The sequence below is a fragment of the Antennarius striatus genome, chromosome 21 (assembly GCF_040054535.1).
Source record: "Antennarius striatus isolate MH-2024 chromosome 21, ASM4005453v1, whole genome shotgun sequence".
Classification (NCBI taxonomy): Eukaryota; Metazoa; Chordata; class Actinopteri; order Lophiiformes; family Antennariidae; genus Antennarius; species Antennarius striatus.
The window spans coordinates 11139351-11163155 of record NC_090796.1 but is presented as its reverse complement, the minus strand read 5'-3'; the positions used below and the strand labels follow the sequence as shown (position 1 = coordinate 11163155).

The 23805-nt window shown below is 38.6% G+C and overlaps 1 protein-coding gene across 5 annotated transcripts in view; it reads right to left on the bottom strand.

Annotated features, from left to right (window-relative positions):
- Nucleotides 1-23805, bottom strand: part of LOC137588734 (BAR/IMD domain-containing adapter protein 2-like) — a 54372-nt gene that overhangs the window by 22856 nt on the left and 7711 nt on the right. For 3 of the 5 annotated variants that reach the window (XM_068305973.1, XM_068305977.1, XM_068305976.1), the window contains exons 2-5: nt 17306-17381; nt 12542-12628; nt 1356-1417; nt 606-677 (exon numbers count right to left, since the gene is read on the bottom strand). In XM_068305973.1, the coding sequence (XP_068162074.1) occupies nt 606-677; nt 1356-1417; nt 12542-12628; nt 17306-17381 (297 nt within the window). The remainder of the gene's footprint in view (nt 1-605; nt 678-1355; nt 1418-12541; nt 12629-17305; nt 17382-23805) is intronic. The other 2 variants (XM_068305975.1, XM_068305978.1) reach the window with 2 other exon arrangements.

Sequence of the window (23805 nt, the reverse complement as noted above, 5' to 3'; positions counted from 1 at the left end):
GTGATGAGGAACACTTGGAAGCTTGGTGGAAAAACAGCAGAAGGAAAGAACTTACTTAGTTTTGTTGAAGATATGGTGAGTGGATACAGATTTTTGTCAAAAGAGATTTCTTTTTCTTATTCTGGCACAATCTCCATGAGACTTTGTGGAAGGTTTGATCATTGACCAGGGCAACATGTGTAGGACTGTTAAGACTCAGGGGGATGTCTGAGCTCTAACAATCTCATTCTAGTTGCAAATTTTGCTGACTACAACCAGCACGAGGCTTCTGTGGTTGAAGTTCACAGGTTTAAAGGAAGCTTCTGAATAATCCATCATCATCGCTGATGGAAATCTATCTGGCATGGCAAAAATTTTCCAGACCGAAGTAAAGTTTCTGTTTTATTCTGTACATACAAAGACCATCTGGGTCTCTGTATGTACTAGTATTATATAGTGAGTTTATCAGAGCTTGTGAAAACAGCTGCCTGCTGTTTCTGGAAATTATGCTGATGAACTAAAAAACAATGATTTGAGATCAGTTAATGGAGAATTGGATGGAGCTGAACATGGATGGATAGACTTTATCGTTATGTAACTGTACATGTACTGTATATGTGACTCACATTCAGATAGCGAGCATCCAGCTCAACCTTCTTTTCCAGCTCCGTGAGCAGCTCGTTGTGGAAGGACTTCAGCTGCAAGACACATAAAAACACGTCAGTATCGTTTTTTGTAATTTGTTTTTTTAAGGGTCATCAAAATGTGTCTTTCAAGGCAAACGCCAATAATTGTAGACAGAGGAGACAATAATATTTTGGAATCAGTTAATGGCACATTTGTATTTATAATGAAAATCTAAGCTCTGCATTTCTGATGATTTTAAATTTTCAACATATTTTGAGCAATTTGGAGGTAGTTAATCCTAATGCTAACCCTAACCCTACTGTATGGATTGTCAACCTCTCTGCCAAGTGCAAACACTGTAATTCTATTGGAAAGGATGTGAAATTCTTTCATTTTAAATATTTGCACAAAGATTATCTTTTGGCTATTGTCACCACAAACGGTCATTCTCCTGTGTATAAGGGACTGAAATGAAGATCTTTTGGGGAACTGAATGAAACTGTTTTAAACCTTGAAAGGCTGCAATTTCCTTCTCAGAAGATCAGCAAACAAATGTGAATCTCTTGCCTTCAGAAAATCTAATGAGACTAGAGCTCGACAAGCACCACAGTGTTTGTAGCTGAATGTCAAATATCTAAATATATACTGAGACACCAAACCAACTGGCCTACAAGCTGTTTGGTTTCTAACTCAAAGATTAAGGCCTGCTGATTTTAGCAAAGCCACCACCAGCATCACCACATGCTCACCATCTCTTCAAGCTGGATCTGAATCTGTCTGTGCACCTCAGCCATCTGAAAGAGGACCTCCCCTGCAGAAAAAAGACAAAGAAAAAACGGCAATAAACAAAAAGGAGGAGGGGAGGAGAACAGTGAAATATTTCTAGTGTCTGTGAGATCTACATTCTGTACATCGTGCAAAAAAACAACCATGCAGCCAGACAGAACAGATGAGAGACAGGTGCATGGTGTTGAGGAAGTGGAGGAGGGGCCAATGGACAAGATGAATCATAAGTCATGATGCTGACGAAGCAGACGCAACTTATATTGATGACAAATCCAGAAGAACATTACAGAAATATTTAGCACAGACAGAAAGATTTTTTTTTTTAAAATCAAGAAATCTACTGAATGCTTAAACAATGGATTTCCATTTTCATGTGTTTAGAACACTACTGCTGATAAACACACAGGAGCAATATTTGTAAAGAAAGTCTTTATACTTTAAGCATTTTATCTTCTCAATAAGACATTTGCTGTTCTACTACACAACAAAGTGGAAAAAACATCAAAAAGCAGAATCCAGGAGGAAGTCAAGAAAAGAAAATGAAAGAAAAATAAACAAAAAGAAAAAAAATGATTCATGCAGCCAAGGAGGTGTGTGTCAGTTTAAGATACCTACATGCTGCCTCTTCTGAAAATGCAATGCATCGCAAAAAAGGAACAAAAAAGATCTAGTTTGAGCAAAGAACACAGGGAGATAGAACTGGAGAGACAGTGACAGATCAAACTACCCCAAAGAAAATGAGACACACAACAGTTTTCCACACAAAGAAACACTCAGACGGGAAGTTCATCCGACCCTCCACTTGTATTACAACAGAATTCATGAATGAAGACATTATCAATTATATATACATATGTACATACAGTATATTAGATATATACACACATATATATATATAGAAATATATACATATACTGTATATATATATAAATTAATTATCCATCTAAAAATATAAATTCTTCTGATAGAATATCTGACATATAGGTCAATATGGTGAAGCAAATGACAAATTACTCATCAGTGTATCATCCAGGCAACACTATATAACCAGTTAAATACATTAGGAAACAGATTTCAGTGTGTTTCTAAAAAAGGTAGTCTACTATAATGCATTAATTGCGTTCCTCCTGCAACACATATGGTGATACCACATATTGTTGCTCTGTGTGTATTGGTGAAGCTGTGGACACCAGAGTGTGGATCTGTCAGAGGGGGGACACGGTGAGAGTGTGTTGTGTGAACAGGATTAATGGGCTTAATGGAAGTGCTGCGGTCATGCAGACAGGGCTCAGATAGAGCAGAAGAGATTTAAGATGAGTCTGAGCAGAGGAAGGAGGGGAAATGTGGAACGGAACTGTGTAAGTGTATTTCTACATAGTCTGCTATGTAACTTGAAGTGCTGGTATTCATTCAGCATTTCTACATAAGTTTTTTTGGTTTTTTTTCTGGTGGAAAGAAAATATTTTATTTTGAAATGATGAGTTCCTTTGCTTGTCTGAGCGTCTTCATGACTTTTTCCTACAGCAGCTTTTGGCTTTCTAACACCCTATGCTTCACGTTGAAAGCTAACGATCTGCTTATGACAATTCAGGAACAACCATAACACTGTAAATGCGTTTGAGTGCCGCAAGACAAGACATTGGGAGCAGTGAGGCAGATAAATGTGCTGGTGTGTACTTTCAAACTCTCCTTTGATTCTCAGAGGGCATCCAACACACGCCCTGCATTCCATCCATTAATTAACAGCCATTGGCCATTGATAGGCTAATGTAACTGAGATGAACTCTCTTCTATAGCCTACCCCTGCACATACTCCAGACACGCGCACACGCACACACGCGCGCGCACACACACACACACACACACACACACACACACACACACACAATTACACAGATGTTGATCTCAGCCAGAGGGGTATTAGAAAATTAAACTTTATCAAAACTCTTTACAATGGGGAATAGATAAATATATTCACATTGGATTAGTGTTCTGTTTAACCATAATATGTTTTTTCATATTATGGTTAATGTTATTATTGGTAAACTGAAGTTACAGTATTGGTCATTTTTATATAAGCAGTTTTCTTTTATTTATGTAAAAATGTAAAAACTAATGCAGTTTTTAATTTCATTAAAACAAATAAAAGGGAAACAATAGATATTGAAATGTTTCAAAGTCTATACATGTGGCATCAAATGATAAGCAGAGTAAATGCTTCTCTATCATACCTTTTTTATTTTTATGTGCAGCATTACATCATCATGAAAAGTATTTAATCACAATGTACTTTGTTTGGTTTGCATAATACTGCAATAAGATAAAAATCTGACAAACTAGTCGCATGGATTTTGGGAGTGTTGAACATTCACAGACTTCAGTCAAACTTTCTCTGATAATCAAACCCATGCATATTACTCAAATCATGCCCAGTAATCCTTAAGGATCAATATCCCCCTCTAGAGATCAGCTTCTGGAGAAATAAACTCCTACGCTACCAGAATGAAACTCCCATCTCACTTGTTCTCTTCTGGCAGGTCAGGGTCCAACTACAACCCTGACAGCAAAACACAGCGAGAGCGTCACTGTCTCCTCACTTCACAGTAAAACAGATGGTCATCATAAGTCACCCTACTTTACCGCCAGCTGCTGCAGCCAAAATGGGCATTCTACTTTTAAAATTCTTTTTTGTCAAGGATAACTCAAGTTTAGTCTTATTTTTATCATTTTTATCACTAATGAGAACAACATGGCACTCATACATCTGCAATGCTACTGTGTTCCCCAATATCAGCAGTTAGCAAGTTTTGGTGCCATAATAGAGATTACGGCAAAGCTAGAAAGTTGTAATAAAGCCAAAAAATGACTTAAAGCCGGTCTAACTAATGGCCAAATAACTTTAATCAAAATACCTCTCCATCTTGCATTATGAAAACTGGACTTCTGCCCCTCATACTTAAGCTGCTTACTAATAATCAGTGCAAATCCCTGCATACGAGGCTTACAGTGAAGTAAAGCACATTGCTTTATGCCTCCTGTATGTTTGTGTCCACTATAAATTGAAGAATACACAGGAACTGGTTTTGTTTATGAAAGAGACTTGCAATTCAGGTGACACTTCCCTAAACATCTTGTTAATTCCCTTTTCATTGTCTGACATCCATTCATTAATTTCAGACCTGTTCCAATAAATGGAACCTTGAGATTTGACTAAAGGCATGACTATTTCTCCTGGAAAGCTAGCAAACCCAATTAAGCAAAAAAGAGGCATGTTGTTGTTTATGTAATGTAAGATCCATTATTAAATCTCAGAGATTTGAAGAATGTGGAAATACAGTACATAAGGTAGGCACCTGAGAACAGCTTCCACAATGTCGCCCACAGAAATACTACCAAAGGATTACAACTTATGTGTCAACCTTATTAAATAAATCAAACAGGTGGTCAGACTATTGCATATGTGGGTTGAGCAATTCTGAATACAGGGCTGGAAAGAACAGGCCAATTACTGGTGTGGTGAACCCAAAGGCAACACTCACGACTGGGTTTATTACCCCAGCTCCTTTCCATTTGACTCCTGGGCCCAACAGATGACCAGAGAGAGAGCAGAAACACTGTCCATGGCCATATGGGTGAAGGTATTTTATGAAGTACGTGTCACTGTAAGGACTGTATTACAAAAGCAAACACAAGCAATTCTAATCCCCAGAGCGCTGCAGTGGAGGGAGAACACGGTGCGGCAGAGAGATTTGTTCTCTAGAAAGCCGCATGATTGACACTGTTATTGTCGTGTTCTTCTCCATCTTTGGTTTCACTAAACACCAGCTCAATGCCTCTGCACACAGCTCCAAAATAACTAAAAACATGATTCTTTTAAGCATTATTTGATTACAAAATGACTTGATTATGTTTTTTTTTTTTTACATTTGTTACAACTGTAATCCACTGTGAAAGAATAGAATCAATAGTCTAGCAATGTGCCAATTGGGGATGCACCAGTTCATCAGTGTCGCAATCTGAAGACACAAATGCAAGCATCTGCTATAGTGTGTTGAAAAGATAAATGAATCATTTAAAAGGGGGAATCAGGCTTTAGATGAGCAATAGCAATAACTAGCTATACATAATCATTACACGGTGGCTTATGAGGTGCAAAATTGAGACTGATGACCTGAAAAAGAAGGTTCAAGCTGGAAGCAAGGGGACGGAGCAAATAGCGAGTGGACCATGAACAGAAAGAGACGAACACATGTGGACCTCAGATGGTGAATGTGATCCCAGACATCTCCTCTAACTCATAATTCATGAATAACTTGACGGGAAACAGGACAAAAATAAAGATTTCTTATGCTACCTAAAAGTGATCCTTCACCTACTCCATCCCTGTAGCTTATTGTCCCTCCTTCCTACAGTCTAAATCAGGCCGTAGGAAGGAGTGATGGTTTCAAACTAAACAGATTTTCATCGTGTTTCAGTGACAATATGGTTTCATGTTACTTCTTCAATACGGAAACATGGAATCCCACAGGAATGGGAAATAAAGAGGGGTTAGAAACCCGAGCACTGTTTGGATTAAAAATGAAATGAGAGCCTGTTGTCTGTTTGTTTGTCTGTTTGTTTGTTTATCCATATGTGATCTGAATGCTTGGCAGCATGTCTAATTATGCAGTGCTTCAGATCCGACCGTGTACTTGACATTATTACCAGCATCATTAAGTCACCATTTGGCTGAGTCCTCACATATAGGACGTTGTGACATCTCAAGGACATTTTATAGCACATGTTATTAAATCCACATTAACATTTCCTCAAACTCTATTTGATCTCTTTTGTTTGCTTAACTGATATTTAAAGACATGAAGCATATCGTCTGACAAAACAACTAAAGAACCAGTTAACAAACCAGGAACATTTCACTCCATCTCTTAGGTCCCTCTTACTTCTTCAAAAGTCTTTCTTTGCAACCTCTCTTTCTTTTCACTTCTCAATTCCTCACTTCCTAGGGGGCATAAAAAGTTAATGAGAGCTGAACTGTAACAGCAAGGGTGTTCTGATGATACTGACAGAGGATCTGAGATTGGTCATTTGGGTAGTGCTTATTAAAAAGTATGCCCACCACAGATGAGAAATCTGCCTTCCTTAAGTGTTTCATCACTTTCTGAAACTATGATATTGACCCACCTGTGAATGGTTCCCTGAAGTAGTTGGCAACAAAACCACAAAGATGGTTCTATAGATACTAAAATACAAAACAGTTTCAGTCAATTTTTTGTGATCATAGCTTCTTTAATGTAAAATATGGATGCTGTTCTTTGTGGTTTATAGTAGTAGAGATGAGTCTCTGAATCGGGGACTGTAGGTTGGAGAGGTAGAGAGATGATTTGACAAATCAGAAAAATAATCAATAGATTCACCGATTACAAAAATCATCGCTAGCTACAACGCTACTCACTCTCAGTGGCCGAGGTAACCCGTGGCATGGAGTAACCACAACTACACTTCAGTCATATATGACTTAATGTTTGACTCACATTCAGATTTTTCATCAAAATTCAAAATGCCACAATCTCTTGTTGGGTTGGACAAAAGCATAATCAGTTCTCTGTTGGAAAATGCAAGAGACATATTGGGTTGTGAGATGATATAGCAGGGGTAAAAAGAAAAAAATGAACCCAAAGAGGGCTTTCGCTGCAGTTTCATTCTATGCAGAATGAACGCAGGCTGAATTCAGATTGAGGTTGGAGCTCGGGGGAAATCCAGCTAGTGCTGGCTCAGAAAAACGAGTGCCACAGTGAGGTCAATAGTTTTTTTTCTCAAACTAAGCTAAGAGATTTCAAGCAAAGCATGATGTGAGGGGAAAACAGTAGCGAATATTGTGAAAGTATTTGCCTCAGAGATGCTCGATGACTCAGCACCACAGCAGTCTGGTCTCAGAGAGTCACAGAGGACGTTTGCTTCCTGTTGTTGTTTTTCTGTCTTCATTATTGCTTTTTCATCTCCTGTTTTCTTCACATTCAGGAGCAAGTACTCAAATTTATACATCTGACATTTAGCAGTGCAGTCTGGCTGCTGATTTAAAACACTTTTCACCCAGATGAAGTATAATTATTTTAGAAACAAGTGAGGAGTAAATTATACTGTAAAATCCAGTGATAAATTTTAAATCACCAGAATTTTTGACCAACCAGAAACACATTCAACTTTGTCTGTTTTATCACCATGTTCCCTTTTAATAACAGACGTACATACTAACAATTTGTCTGATGAAGCAAATAAATATCACTTGAAGGCTAATGCATTCATAACCAGCGTTCCTCATGAATCCGAATTTGGCCTTGGAAATGAAGACAAAATGTTTCAATGGGCTATGACACTAAAGCACATGCAGTCCCTGGTAATATATTAGGGAAGGATACAAATTATGCCATGGGAATGATAGAAGGAGAAATTAATTGGAGCCTTTATTATTTAGCTAATAAACTAAGTCACTATTACCTAAGTCTGATTTTGTGATGAAAGATCACAACTTCAACTTGTGGGTGTGTGTTTGTGTGTTTTGTTTGTTGTTGTTTTTTCATTTCTAATCATAATTAATTTAAAACACATGCATTTGTTATTTAGGTCATGAAGACGCATCACAAGAACCACTATATAGTTCTATATCTTGTTTCACTCTGAAATTTTATGTTTCCTGGTTTGCATTTTAAGTTGCAGGACTCATTCATTCATAATAATCAATGATTCATTTAATGTGGCTACTGATTGGTTCTGGTAAGAACATGCATTCATTGGATCTTATCAATAATAAATGTAAAATAAAAATTTCAATTAAAAAAAATCTGATCAAATACCCAAAGTCCATTCTTTTTCTCTAAAATCCTGACTCACTGTTCCCTATCTGACACTTGGTAAAACCATCTTGGTTAAGTAAAGCATTAATCAGAATAATTTCTCTGTCCAACAGCTCAGTTTCTGACACACAACTGTCCACTATGTTCTCACATGCCCAATTGTGAATGTCCAGAATTTTCATCTGCGATAAATAACAACACTGGGATGACCAGAGGAAAGAGGATGAAACAGGAGGAGGTGTGTGAACAAACTGTGTAGAATGGAAGTTTAGGTCTAGAATCTCTAGCTATGAAATCCACAGATAATAAAAGGGAAAGCGTAAATCCTGGACCATTTCTCTGTGTCGGTGTTTCCTTGCAGTTTGAACGCCAGAGCGCGTACCACCTCTGCTCAAATTTGCATGTGAATGCCCTTATATGGTCAGAGAGGGGAACCGGAACTGCAGGAGCTTCCTATTTTTTTGCTCACAACCATGTCCATATTTAGTATAAGGAAGAAAGATGACGGTGTTTTCATCGTAGTGACATCACTGCCAAACCATTTTTGGGGCTGCAGCTCGAGCATCACACTCCATCTACCCTCCTCCTCTTCCTTCGAAGCTGCTCCAGTCAAGGTTTTTCATCTATTTTTAGAAGTATGTGCAGAGTTGGCATGTTCTCCCTGGGCTGCCTGAGCTCCCACATCAATGCGGAGGCGTTCGCAGACACAGAGAGCCATAGTGAAAGCAGAGAAGATGAGTAGGAGGGCACTGTTGTCTCCTCTCACGAGGAGTCATGCAGCAGAGCAGTTGTTCGAACTCGACAGCATGGTGTGAATCAAGAATAACAGCATTAATAAAGTGAGGCATCATTTCCTCTTCCTGTGTTGAGGTGTCAGGTCTGCATGTTATCCGTTGTAGTAAGTGACAAACGACACCCCCTCAGCTTAAATAAATGTTTGCAGTATATTTTGGGCCACAAAAAGAGATAATTATGTATTTTTGTTGTCCTAATTACTCCGCACCAACTGCTCCAGCATTGTGAGGGCGTACTCTATCCTCGTACAGTATACAGTATGTGTGTCTGTGAGTACATGTGTGTAGGCTGCCACAATGTACCATTAAACTGTTCCCCTGCCTCTCCTGCTGTTCTAGTGACACACCAGGGTACCACAGTGTTCCACTGAAAATTACAAGTTAGTCTCACGCACGACAAGTTTATCCAAGGTGCAGCGAGGAACATCCTTATTGTGTGGTGATGCCTTTTTAGTTAAATCTAGCTCTCCAAGCTGTAGCAAAACACACATTCAAACAATTCAAAGCAAGACCCAGTACATTTATGTTTTTGGTTTGGCTTCTACAAAGCAATCATCAACACACAATGATAGAAAAAGCATCTGCACACTCCAAAGGTTACTTATTTCACATTTTCCACTACAAAACACTACAAAACAATTTCCTTACTGATGACAAACATTTTATTTATCCATCCATTTATTTTCTGAAATCTTTTCAGTCAAGTTGGAGGAAGGGCTGCAGCCTAAGCTGGCCACTGGGAAGGAGATGGTCTACACCCCGGATAAGTCGCCAGGAAGCTAGTGACACACAGAGAGCCTACGCAAACATGTGGAGAACATGTAAACTCCATTCAGAGACATCCTCTGTTCTCAGGTGGATTTGAACCCAAGACGTTCTTTCTGTGATTTAACAGCTTCACCGTATAACAACAGGCTTAAGTTTTCATTTTCCCTTACGGTCCATATTAAATGAAATTGGTTATGAATTATCTCAATGACCTGATAAATAGCACTTTTCTACCCCACATGGTGAGCTTCAGTTTCTCCACCAAGCTCAGTTTGTCATTATTTTGCCTGCCACATGCAGTCCCACACCCCTCTTCCATGTGCAAATGCTATTAGCTGCTGTTGATCTTAATGCTCTTGAGTAATTAAAGAGCTGTGAGTGCGATCGGAGTGAATTCTGGCAGAAAGGCTGAAACTCAGACTTTCAAGCAGTTCAAAGTCCGACCCTGTAAATTCAGCTCTGTCACACATCGCCATTTTCCTCATTAACAAAACCCAATTAAATGCAGAGTTGCAAGTTGGCCAATTTTTACAAATCTGCCGTCAGACCTAATTAATTATGAAATGCGAGGTAAAGCCCTGTGTGAGTCATTATTCCTGACAAACACACAAATACACACACACTATATCCATCCATGGCTCTGTGGCCTTGGCTGTGGTCACAGTTAGAGTCATGTGACAGCGAGGAACAGCCACACTCTGTCTGCACACCGGCAAAGGCACAATCGTTCTTATCTACTATCTACAAAGTTTGTGACGGTTTCACTTCAGTGTATCACAAAACAACAACTCAGTGTTTATTCTGTCCTTTTCTGATACAAAATACCACCACCATTACCATCTCTCTTAATAGCTTATTAGGTCAGCTCACAAGTTGGTTTTAGACATACTAGAGCTCCTTACCATGACATGACCGGAAATATGATATTAATGTGACAGTTTTAATTCACATGATTTATTACAGTTAAGTTTGCTATGAAGAAAACTAAATATTTCCTCTTCTCAATTTACATTTCCTCAGATAATCGACTGAATCCATGAGGTTTGGCAATATAAATATGCTAAAGTACCCACAAAGCAATAAGTCATAGCAATTTTCCCCCTCAGTCGAAACAAACCGCTACTCTGAGACCTGCTGATATGGAGAGACAGCATCAATTTATCCTGTTCAGCCTAGTCTGTCATTTGAATGAAGGTGGAGGGTGGTGCGAATGAATAAATTGTCAGATGAATCATAGTCAGGTTGCCAGAGACAAACGGTAAGGAACGAAACATGCAACCCCAACACCCAGAATAAAAAACAGAAAATATGACAAAACAAATCAGTGATACGTCCAGCTGATGACTATGAGGATATGCAGAACAATGTGGGATTTTGAGGAGTTTGCATGTTCAAGCAAGCAACTCTTATTGCTAAATAATGAACACAGAGTTCATTTTGTGGGGTGTCCTCAAGCACCCAAGTTGTAACAGTTAATAAAAGAACTATAGAACACAATTAAAATTCGTAGAACACAAAGTGTTTACTTTTCAGATCTTGGTTTGCAAAGGCCCTTACTTATATTGTGATGATGCTTTTAATTGGTGAACATTAAAGATGACGTTCATTAAATTAAACCGTGATTATAGCGGTAGATGAGTCTGTCAGCCTTTCAACATCCTTAAAAGAGTTTGAGCAAAATCACTGAATGAATTACGGAGTTGGAGCTGAACGGAGGTCTGACGATGAACCCTTCAAGTATTCAACTGAATACTTACGGAGAACAACACATAGCTGAAAATAAAATGCAGCAGCTCCAGAAGAAGTTTGAGGAAACTCCAAAAAAGGTATTGCCATAAATAATAAATGCCGATTTTATGTTCTCCTTACTTGCCTCAGATAACCTCTCTCAATCCACCCTTCCTCTCTTCCTCTGTATCTTACACACCGACTACCTTATCTCACATCAGGACTAAGTAACAAAAAGGATGCAGTGATGCAACACTAATTCATACTCATCTCATTCCCTGGCATGTTACTAGGTGTGACAGGTGCACGATTTATGTGTGCACACTATTTATAGTGTGTATAGACCTATCGTACTTCACATACATGTTCCTACCTTTGGAAATGAAAAAAAATAAAATAGAGCCTTCAGTTCTCACTCATGCAAACAATCACATAGAGTAAATCTATAATGAGCAGAACCAGAGCTGATCCAATATGCTGAATGGGAGAAGAGCAGGCTGGGAAAATTGTTCCTCGCCTCTTGCTTGAAGCAGCAGTCAAATGGAAAGCTTTTGCATAAACTGTGACTATACTGGGGGGTTATTACAAACAGTTAACAAATTCAACTTGCCTTGTGTGCTTCTATGAATATTAAACACCAGATAAATTGGTGAAATAATTATTTGCTCACAGCAGTTAATATAAAACAAACTGGAGAGCCTTTATCTTTCCTGAATGTGAGGGAAACAAGAGATTAAGCAAATGGCCATTTTGTGGCAAACGTGCAGCGCCCATTCTTCCTAAATAACTATGGGTTTGATTGTATGAAAAGGGGTGATAATGCATTCAATTGCAAAAGGACGCAGACTCCAGTTTTCAAGCAAACAATTACCAGAACAATTGCCGTTCACGTTCCTATGCCCAGTTTCAATCGCTTCTGTTCTACAGCTTAAGGCATCCAATTCACTACCTGCTTATGCAACCCCCTTCCATCCCGCTAGGGGTGCTACAACCAATACAAGGACTCACCAAGATCCTTAGAGCCTTGACTTTCGCTGGCCATCTCGCCCATCCGCACCAGAGCGTCGAAGTAGCCCTTTGCAGCATATGTGACACCTGGAAACATGGAAGCATTGGGCATCAGATCAAGGGCGCAGAGTCCAAATGAAGCTCTTCATCAGCTCTGCAACCCTCCTTTACAGCTTCCCCCCAAAAGAGGCTAGGTTGGGCATGGGAAATAAAGAGCAACAGGCGGAAATGGAGACCAGGCAAGAAAAGAAAAAGCTCTATGGAGGCATCTACAGGCAATAAAGGATACAAAGCTAACTCTAATTACTAGCACAACCATTAAAAGCGAAACCCTGCCTTCACAGCAAACCTTTTTGCTTTTCCCCAAAATAATTTTTCTCTTGCTCATAATAGTATCCTATCATTAAAACAATTCCAAGTTCTATTCATTTCTCAAACTTCGATTGGGATTGGGTATTTGTTTTGATCCTGCTCCAAGTTAGTAAAATACATACAGCTGCTAAGCTTGTAGGCCAACAAATGTTTTATGAAATTATTTAGCCATTCCACCTTTGTTCCCATTATGAAAAACAATCAGCAAGGCTTTCATGAAGCTGGCCTCCAATGTAAATCCATGGAAAGTCTCCCAAAAAGTCATTTTCTAGTTGATAGGTTCCTTGTATTTTCACTCAGCAACTGAAAAAACTCGCAGTTTTCAGAATGAAAGCAGAGTGACTGACTTATTTCACAATAATTCAAGAGTCTGTGCTCACTGTTCTGCTGGGGAAATGCCATTTCAAATACAGCAAGACAACGAAATACGAGTCAAGAATTCTAGTTTCAGTCACTGAAACAGGAGCTTCTACAAAAAACTGACAGTAATTTAATGAATACAGTTCACATCACAGTGACTGAATACAGCCTTACACCACTCAAGGATCATGAGCTGACAACTAAAAGAGAACTAACAGAGCAACAACGACACTCCTAAGAGTGCATATTTCCACCAATGCCAAACAACCCCAAATCCAATTTTTAACTGAAATTGTACCAGTAGTTTTTGGCGTACTTCAAGTAAAAAAAAGTCCTATTTAGCAATGTGACAGAAATAGTAAACAGATTTTTGAAATCTACCCTTTATCAGAACCCATACCAAAATTTATCAGGTTCCTTCCTGTGTTTTACAGAAACCATCTTGCATTTTTGGCGTAATCCTGCTAACAAACCAACAAGCATATACACATGGAAGCATCCTCCTTGGTGATGATTTCAATGATTCCTCATCTGAAAAGAATAAAAGTAAGACTATGAAGAAGCATGGGGGCCAATCACAAAGTCACAGTAGAAATTTTGTATGACTTATTTAAGACAGACTGATTGATGTTTGAGTGCTGCTTGAATGAAGATGGGTTGCTAACAACTTACATGCTCAAACAACAAGAATCATGGTGTCTACTAATGCTCAAGCTTAGTTGTGGCTGATGAATACTTCCGCAGAATCATTTGACCTGACAATGAATATAAATAGAATTTTTTCCAACTGAAAACAAAAGGCAAATATTAGTAGGTGTTAGTGTCAAAGTTAAGATGCATGTTTCTTGTAATTTGGATGAACAATTTTTTAAAAAATACTAAAAAAAAACAAAAAACAACTCCACTGTAATGAAGCCAAAACAAACTGCAATTCCAAAAATGTAAGCCAGCTATTATTCTCTGCAGTGCATTATCAGACAAGCCAGGGAAATGGTGACTCAGTCCTTCAACACCAGGGACAAGATGGCTTCGAGCAAGAACGACGGTGAATTAAAGCAGGTCAGGGGTTAACCACATAAGGATTGACAGCAATGATGACAGAGGACATATGTCCAGTCAGGAGATACATATGTATGAGGGCTACAGTGAATTAAGTGGCTGTTATGTTGATGGGTGCTTGTGGCTTATACTGCCAAAGGACACTGACGCAGTATTCCCAAAAGGTAGGGAAAATGACAACTTAATTATACCGCCTATTGAAAAGACATAAATCTATTCTGATTTCAATCCTGATGGGAGTTGTTTAGTAAAATGACTCCACGGAGTGAAGCTTACCTTTGTGTATATTTTTCCAGAAAATGACAGCGTCTGGTTGCTCTCTCTTCTTACCAATTTAATTTCTTTCAAAACATTTAAGGGTGATTTCACAAATAACTTGGTCTGCGTTCCACTGTTTTTCTTTTGTCAAAATGACGTAAAAGTGAATGCCCTTCTAGAAAGCAATGCAGCCCTCTTTTGCAAGCAATAACAGTAAAAAAAATTTTTTAAAAAGCCAACAAGTTTGAAGTTTTCAGATTATGCCTAGTGGGTTGAAAAACTAAAAGAACAAGGAAATGTAAGTGACAACTCGATGTCCAAAGGAATCCCAGCTGCTCCTGGGGCCAGGTAAAGAAGGGTTAGCATGAGGATACAGTATATTGTGTTTGTCTAAAAAGAGGCCAAGTGTGAGGAAGGCATGAAAAGAAAGGAAGGAGGAAACAGCAGGTCTGCATATAGAGTGAATTATTACAGCAAAATAAAGCTGATACAGTGCAGAATATTAGTGTAAATTAAACACAAGCAAGAAAGACGTTGAAATCGGTCAATATGCATGTTATCATTCTTCCAAACAAATCAGGACTTTCAGAAGTCCAACCCCTTTAACATCTACCAGTAAGATGTATTTGCTGTATTGCAGGACAGAAGACATCCTGACATCTAGGTTAAGACTGGGTTAAATAATGATCTGACAAATTTTACAAAATAGATTTCAGTATGTGTTGTTACTGTCAACGTCACCTGAGAAGTACAGGAGTTAAAAATACAGTCCGCAATTTCACCAATTTAGCCTTGTGGTTCCTGCTCCTCAAAAGTGATACGAGAGTCCTGTTTTAGACTTTAAAAGCAATAATTTTTGAACACCATACTTTAGAAAATTTATATTGTAATCTTAAATGTAAAACCAAAGCCATAAATTCAATAGTTCATGCTGTAGATTAGAATTTTTAGGAATAGACAAGTTTAGCAGATTATTGGACCATCAACCTTCAAGTAGCATTCAGACCAAGATATATATATATATATATATATATATATATATATATATATATATATATATATATATATATATATATATATATATATATATATATATATATATATATATATATATATATACACACACAGTATATCTCCCTGATTACTCATAAACAATGCATTATTTCACTTGAAACAATGCTTTAACATAACGTAAATATCTTTCTACTCCAAATGAAACCCAGTTTTTCCTATACTAATTGTCTTTTGACTTTCATATAACCAATTCAAGGACTAATAGTCGTCCATTTCTTTCATACATACTGCTTTAGTCTGGTGAGATGTTTTCTATGGCCTGCAAACTTGCAATGTTTACTGTTGGACATAGCACTGCAATGAATGGCAAAAGTACATCACAAATACTGGATTTTAGTTCCTATCCACAACACCCATGTCCAGTCCAATCAGTCCATATGCAGATAAGAAACAGACAAATCAATGTCGTCATTCCATCGCTTTCACAGTCCCCATATATACCATCCAACCTCTATTCTGCTTAACAGAGGCTGCACTGGCCTTTTTTATGCGACAATAGATGCTTGCTAGGCGCCTGGCTCTGCACTGTACTGCTTTAAACCCTGCATCTGTGCTGCTGCCTGGCATTGATGAAGCGTAATCCCCACTTGGAGAGTTGCAGGACTATTTTTAGCCTTATCAATCAGACTGGAGTCAGGCCTTTTTTATTGGTCTCATGGGCAACAGTCTTCCCCATATTCTCACTTCCCATTCAGACACAAGAAAAAACGCACTGCTCTATGATAAACACAATGCACCAAGCCAAGCTGCATCGCACAATTACAATACCTTCCTTGCAGAGTTCTATGAAACAGCAAGATAGATTTTCTTATCAGTAAATGAGAGCGCGCATGACCACACTAAATACATAATCAACACTGACCACATGATTCTAATCAAAGTTGACAAAGAAACAACGATGGATATTTCAGGTTAAAGTCAGTTTCTCCTGATGGTTCTGTATATTTCTCCCTCTCCCTTTCTTGTCCTCTTTCTCCTCCTGTTCTTTTTTTTTAGCCCATCCTGTCCTGGATACTGACTCGATCTGTTCTCATTGTTTTGGCCCTGTGGGTAGGGGGGTGGGGGGTACTGTTAATCTCACAACTGCTCTTGTACCACTTCCCATTGGCTTCTGCTCCACTTAGCTCCCTCAAGACATTTCCTCTGGTGCTTCCATCTTTAACCTTGATCCATGTTACATTAATATCTCTCACAACACTTTTCCTCTTCCTCTCTCGCACAAACACACATACAGCCATGCAAACACCTCTGTAAGAGACACAAAAAGCAACAGCAAAGGATGTTCAGTAGAGGCAGACATTTGAGATGAATGAATGGGATTTGGAGAGACATGATCATGTGGACATGGATGTCATTAAAGAGGAATCAGACGACGCTAATCTTGGAGTGCCATCTCTGATATCATTTGTACTTACTTTTGCAACAAGCTAACTTGTGTAGTACAAAGCCTAAGCAGACATGAAGGTAGTTGTTTCGACAAGGCTTAAAGGAGACTTCAGTAACTGCTAATATGTCATCAGAGATGGAGATGTTGTAAAACCAGAAATTGTCTGTTAGTCTTCTGCCTGGACTACATGAGAGACAGAAAGAATGAAACACAGACGGAGACGGAGAGAAACGTGATATTACTTGTGTACTCACTGGTGAGAGCCTTCTCGTAGCTTTTTCCCATCGCAATGAAATTCCGCAGGCAAGGATTGAACTGCTCCATAATTGACTGGAAATGGGAAAAATAGCACAATAGGTTAGCCAAGGAGCAGGAAAGATACTGATACATACACTGGTATGAGCTCCAATGACTGAGTGCCACTCTTTAATAGGGCATCAACACACATGTTCACACAGTCAGCCGCCTCAAGCAGGAGGAAGTGGTGTGTAACGGGGATTCGTTTCAGCTCATGGTGAGGACTGTGGGGACCGGGTCTGTATATGTTGTGGTGTGTGTGTTTGTAAAAATGGCACACTGATTCCACACCATCCCAGTTGTCTGCTAAAAAAAAAAAAGACCTGGTTATGGCTGCAAACCCTCAGTTCAGCAGCAGACTTAGACGCAACAGGAATCCATTTCCCTTGTCTCTAACAATCCCTGAACTTTGATACATTTCACCTGCTAATTGTGCTATTTAAGACTGAAATCTGTTTTCTAGATTATCTCTGGTGGCATTTAGCTCTTTGAAAACTTTATTTCTGAATTAGTGAATGCACTGAGTCAATGTGTTGAAAGACATGGGCCCTTTACTGGTTTGAATAGTATGATAGCTAGATGTGATAAAGCCAGAACCTTCTGAATATGTAAAAGATTCTTATTTTGTAGAAGGAAAACAGGGATGAGAATACTTTTCTTTTACTCTTCTGGATTTACAAAGTACAGTAGTACAAGAGCATGCAGGTTAGCATGGTAAGTGTAGTGGGTATCTCTACAACACAATACACAGTTCTGTTTCTTTGTTCTTTGCAATATCTTACCTACGACACCTCTAAAGCCATTAGAGCTCTGCTGCTTTAGGTTTTAACAACTTTGAACCACGTAACAATCACACAACACCGATAGAACTACGACGAAGTATGAATTCGTGTTTCCATTTGTGTTAAATGTAAAACTAATATTTATTTAATTGTGATCTTTTTTCATTGCAGGAATTTTTTTTTCCTGTTTGGTTTTACAACCCTACACAATGTTTAAGTCATTAAGCAATGATCGATACAATAACGAATGGTCTAAAATCAAACCCCAATGGATTTCAACCCTTGTGATAATTTTTTTTTCATAAATTTTTCTAAATTTTCATGGCGGATATACACACAATACTTAGTAAAAAAAAAAAATCTAAAGTCACTCTTCCACGCAGTTAACAAGACAAGGAAAAGTGAAGAAGAGGTGTATAATGACTTTTACAGCTTCCACCCAACATCCCCTCGGTTGAAGCTGCCCTTTACTCCTGCTGCATCTCCGGAGATACCCACCAATTTAAAAGCCAGCAATTTATCCCTCTTCCTTGTCTAACTTTGAAGGAGCAGGACTGTTAGATGAGCAACAAAAGACCGAAAAGCAAAGAGAACATTGTCAGGGTCAAGCAACCTAAAAAAATTTAAAAAAAACTCACACAAAAAGGAAAAGACAACAGTTGTATGTTTTACTCGCGAGGAGAACAGGTAGAGAAGTGCTCAGGTACAAATCTCCCCCTCGTTCTGAGCATCTCATCCGAAAACCTCTGCTTTTATTTCATTTGGGCAGTCCCATTCAAATTAAATCAATTCCAATGCAACTGCAGTGATTTACACAAACGTTTCATTTGTTGGGAACTAGCAACCTGCCTTGACAAAGATGTCATTCTCCATTTTGATTGTTCATGCAAGAGTGCCTTCACAATTAAATATCTTCATAACGAAATCCATTTTTAACTATTATTTTAAGTCATTTTTGTTGGCATGGATTCATATTTGATTGTTAGTAAATGGTAGATTTTCACTCTAGGATAATCTTAGTTGACATAATTTCTTTGTTAGTCTTTCTTTGCTCGTTGTAAAAAAAAATAAAAAATTTCATTGCATCACAAACACATTGTGTGCAAGATATATAGTATAGTGTGTCAGCAGGGCTATCCATTATGTCATTCGTATTGCACAGTTATCAGGCAGGAATAAATGAGCATAAATGTACATTTTAAAAAGCCTTTTAGCAACTGAGCTACCAATGCCAATAGAATGTCAGTTAAGAAGCTATTGTTAGCATTTCCTCAGCTGTTGAGTTCTAGCAGAAAAAAGTGTCATCATTCTCTGGTATAACCAGGGGTCTGTTACACTAGATTACAGAAGTTAAAGAGAAGCAAAGATTTCTGATGGTCCAATTAATGTACTGTATACAGAAAGGGGAAAGATGAAAAAGGAAAAGAAATGGAAGGGTGCTGAAGCTGAAGGGCATTTTTGTGGTTGCTTAGTAAATGGTGTGCTTGCTAATGCCTGTTAGGTGACATACAACAGTCACCTTGGTACATAACATTCAAAACAATTTCAAAGGGGGAAAGAAGCAGTATACTATAGGGTGAATGCAGGATGCAGCTATCCTGCTGCCGGATGTGTGCAGAGAACACCTGCAGTACATGGGGCTCAAATAGAATGAATGAAGCTTATCTAAGGGTAAGTGTAAAGAAATTAGAATAATGATGTAACAATAAATCCTACATAACTGGAATTGGGTGGCAATCTGTGTGCTTTTGATAAGAAATACATTTCTGGAAACTAAATGTATTTCTGATAAAAAGCACCCTGCTGTGGATTCTTGGGGGGATATTTTTCTATAACAATAATCAGACACACCATCATGAAGAAGAAAAATATGAAAGTGGTTCTTCTTTGTGCATTTCTATAGACAACCTATTTATACCCCAGTTATATCTTGTTCCCCTCTCCATTCTCTGGGTGCATCTTCTGTTACATAAGGCATCAGCTGATGAATAAACCAAGTTTGTGGAAGTGTTCCAGCAGCAGGAATAATGCAGGGACTGTACCCGAATTGGCAGAAAGAAAGGGATGGTCATACAGAAGATAAACTTTACAGAAAGAGGATAAGGAATTTCTCTCTAAATAGGTGTGTGAGCATGTTTTCCGTCTTATGCAAGCGATGAGGTATGTTACATAATTATCGTCTGCGGGTTTGGCTTTATGCGTTGCATTCATTAAATTTTTTTACAGTCCCGTGTGATGTTAAATGACTGTTTCAGATTTCAGCCGTGAAAACAAACACATCAGGCTTGACACCAATTCACACATGCACACAGTGAAAAAACATAAAATAAACCTTAAGTAGTTCAGCCGCAACACAGCACAGCAGAAATCCATTGTTGCAAGCTGAATGTGCAATGTGTCGCAAGCAGCCCCTGCTGCTTGCGACACATTGCAAGCAGCCCCTTGCAATGTGTTGCAGATAATATCAAAATATTTCAGGATATTTCTGCGATAACAATGTTTTTATAATCCCCAATAGATGTAAACTCCCTTCCTTGAATTTATGGTTCTTCTCATACTCAACTCGAAGTTTCTTCTTGAGGAGTATAAATAAATTTATCGTATTGGTCTTCACTCATCACTGTAAATGTCAATTATGAGTGCGTTTTCAAAGGCCACTATAATAACGGCAGTTTGTAGCAGGAAAAGATTGACAGTCAATTAACTGACCAATTCAAAACATTCTCATAAATATATACTATAAAACATAAATCGAAAAGTATATGGTAAACAACAGGTGAAGAGAACATTAAACATTCTTTGTGTATATTCCACTCATGGTCATCTTGTGCCTCTTCCATTTCTTTTTGCAGTTAGATAAACTTCATGCAGTTAATAATGTTCAGAACATTCTTTCCCTGTCGGTTACCATTAATGCTGCCCTAAAAGGACCCCAGTCTAATTCATTCATCAAAACATGGTCCTATGGTTTAGAAGATAATCTAATAGGATCATTAACTTGGCTCTCCTGCCTTAATCCACATTCAGGCAGCTGAGCTTGTTCCTTTTGCGACATGGACTGAGGCTGATTAGCATTCCACTGATGGAACGACCAAATCTGAGTGTGTGGGAAGTGAGAGGGATTACATAGCAAGCACTGCTTTTGTCTCAATTTGCGTATGTGCGTCACTCGTGGGTTTTAATTGACTCACTAATCACTCAGCCAATTAAATGCCAAGACCCACCAACAATGCAGGAATTGTTTTATCATATTGCGGCATTGGGAGAGGGCTCGCTTGAAGGTTTGCCCTCTCTGATCAACACAAATGAATGCAATCTGCAGAGCCAAATAGGAACAAATTCAACACTATACTCTGCTTTGCTGAAACAGGCACATGCACCATTAGATTCTTACAACGTGATACTGTTTTTAAAAAATCTAGAATGCAACTGTAGACTAACCAATGCATCATTTTTTAAAAATATAATGGCTCACTGACAGGAACAGACTAAATGCCACAGATAATGACTAAACATCAAATAACTTTACCATTGACCTTATCACTGACTCATTAGGGAAGATTGCACAAATAATTTGCTCACTCAAAATGTGAGTATGAGTTGGTTTGAAGTGATCTCAGTGCAGACAGTTTTGAAACTTGGTAACCTAAGATTACATACTTAAACTATTGCTCAATTAAATAAATAATTAACAAATGAGTCATTTATAAAAACAAAAATATAAGCAAAGTAGAAACACAACCTGAGTCCTGCAGCTGCCTCTTATGTGGTGGATTGAAAGTGTGAACATCTACATGTTATGTCACACAGTACAAGATCCATCTATACCTGATGTTGTTCTGAACTCCTTCTGAAATATTTATTCTCACAACGTACAGAAAACAAGCTTCTCTTCCATCTCACCAAAGAATGTTTTTGATGGGTGGAAAGGCTGATGTTTGCCCTGGGAGCATCTGAATGTGGAAAGTGTAAGTGCACAAGTATAACTCTGGAATAAAATGTTTATTTATGTTACTTAAATGCTCATGTGTATTCATCAGTGTGTGTGGTCGTGCTGGCAGTCTGCCATGTAACACAACTTTCTGCAGCAGGAGTGCAGCTTTGGGCCTGCGATATTCTTTCCCTCTCTATTTTTTTGAAGGTTTATTCTTTTGTGCTTGGTTGATTGAAGCAGCTTGTGAGCAACACTTGCAAGCTTTCCTTTGAGAAAACATAGCAGTTTTCCTTTCTAATCTCATCAGATGAGATAAGAACAATACCAACAGGCCCTCATAACTTGACACAAAGTATGGGTCCTCCATATGGTCACTTGGCTCTGCCAAGCCATGCGTATGACCATTCCACTTCTCATGTTATTCTCACTGTGTGAGAATAACATGAGAAGCTTTTGAATCTTCTGAGAATAATCTGTCTGCTTCATCGTTTTCACTTTGGTAAAGTTGGACAAACAGAACAACTTGGAAATGTGGTAGTCACGGTCACAGTGCAGCTGTGACTCAGCTGTGATACCCGTGGTTGCGTGAACGCTAGTGAATGCTAGCTTTCATATCTAAGCTTTCTGAATTGTAATGACGAGATATAAAGCTCCAGCTCATCTTTAAAGCTGCAGACTTTGTACCATCAACAACACCAAGATGACACACAAAACTTTTTGCCTTTCCATGACAAAGACAAATAATCACTTTCAACAGGGGATGAAGCTTGATGTGATCAGGACTCAGTTGATAAGTAACGTATACTTCATCAGTCGTTGGGCCAAGAGTTTATGTGGTTTGCCACGATTAGCCCTCCTAGGCTTCATAATAAAACTACTTACAAGACATAACTCATTACTACCCACACACACCTACCAAAGCACGAAGGTAAATTCATTGTGACCTAGCTGGGAATTATATCTAATGCAGCGTGTTGCCTATCTGTGTGTGTGTGTGTGTGTGTGTGTGTGTACGTATGTGTGTGTGTGTACGTGTGTGTGTGTGTGTGTGTGTGTCAGCAGGTGCCAGGAGTGTGTGGGCTGAGTCAGAGCCTCTATAAACAGCAGCAGGTTTATATCATGTTGTGGCGTAAATTACTGTAAAACCGAGCCAACCGTGTGGCAGCATTAGGACCTGCTGCGCCACTCATTGGCAAGCAGATTAACCAGTGTGTCATGCCCCCTGCTTTAGCGGTCTCTGCTGTGTGACTGTGTTTTTTTTTTCTTTCTGCGTTGCCTTGCAGGTACCTTGTGCGCAGAGTCTATCAGAACAACTGGTGCCTTGTGAACTCAGGTGTAGTTAATACTTGGATGTCGCAGACCAGCTCATGCTCTTCTAATTGTCGGCACTCAGGTATCATGTTTTTGTTTGGTCGGCTTTGGCCTGGTCACTCACTGAGGTTTTGCAACACATAAGACCCTTCCCTATGACATTCATGCATCTGCTGATACACATCATAACTAGCAATTCTGGGAGTTATATACTGCTAAAATTTAAACCTTTCCACCTATAGCTACTCTTTTGCAGTCCCGGTACTAATGTAAAGTCAAAGCGAGCTGAAAACCAAAGGTGGATCCAAGTCTAATATTAGCAATTATAAAATAACACAGAAAATGACTCTTAGATTATTCATAAAACTACAAATCAAATATAACTATTGTTCAATAACATTTCTATGTATTGTTAATGTGAATCGGGTTA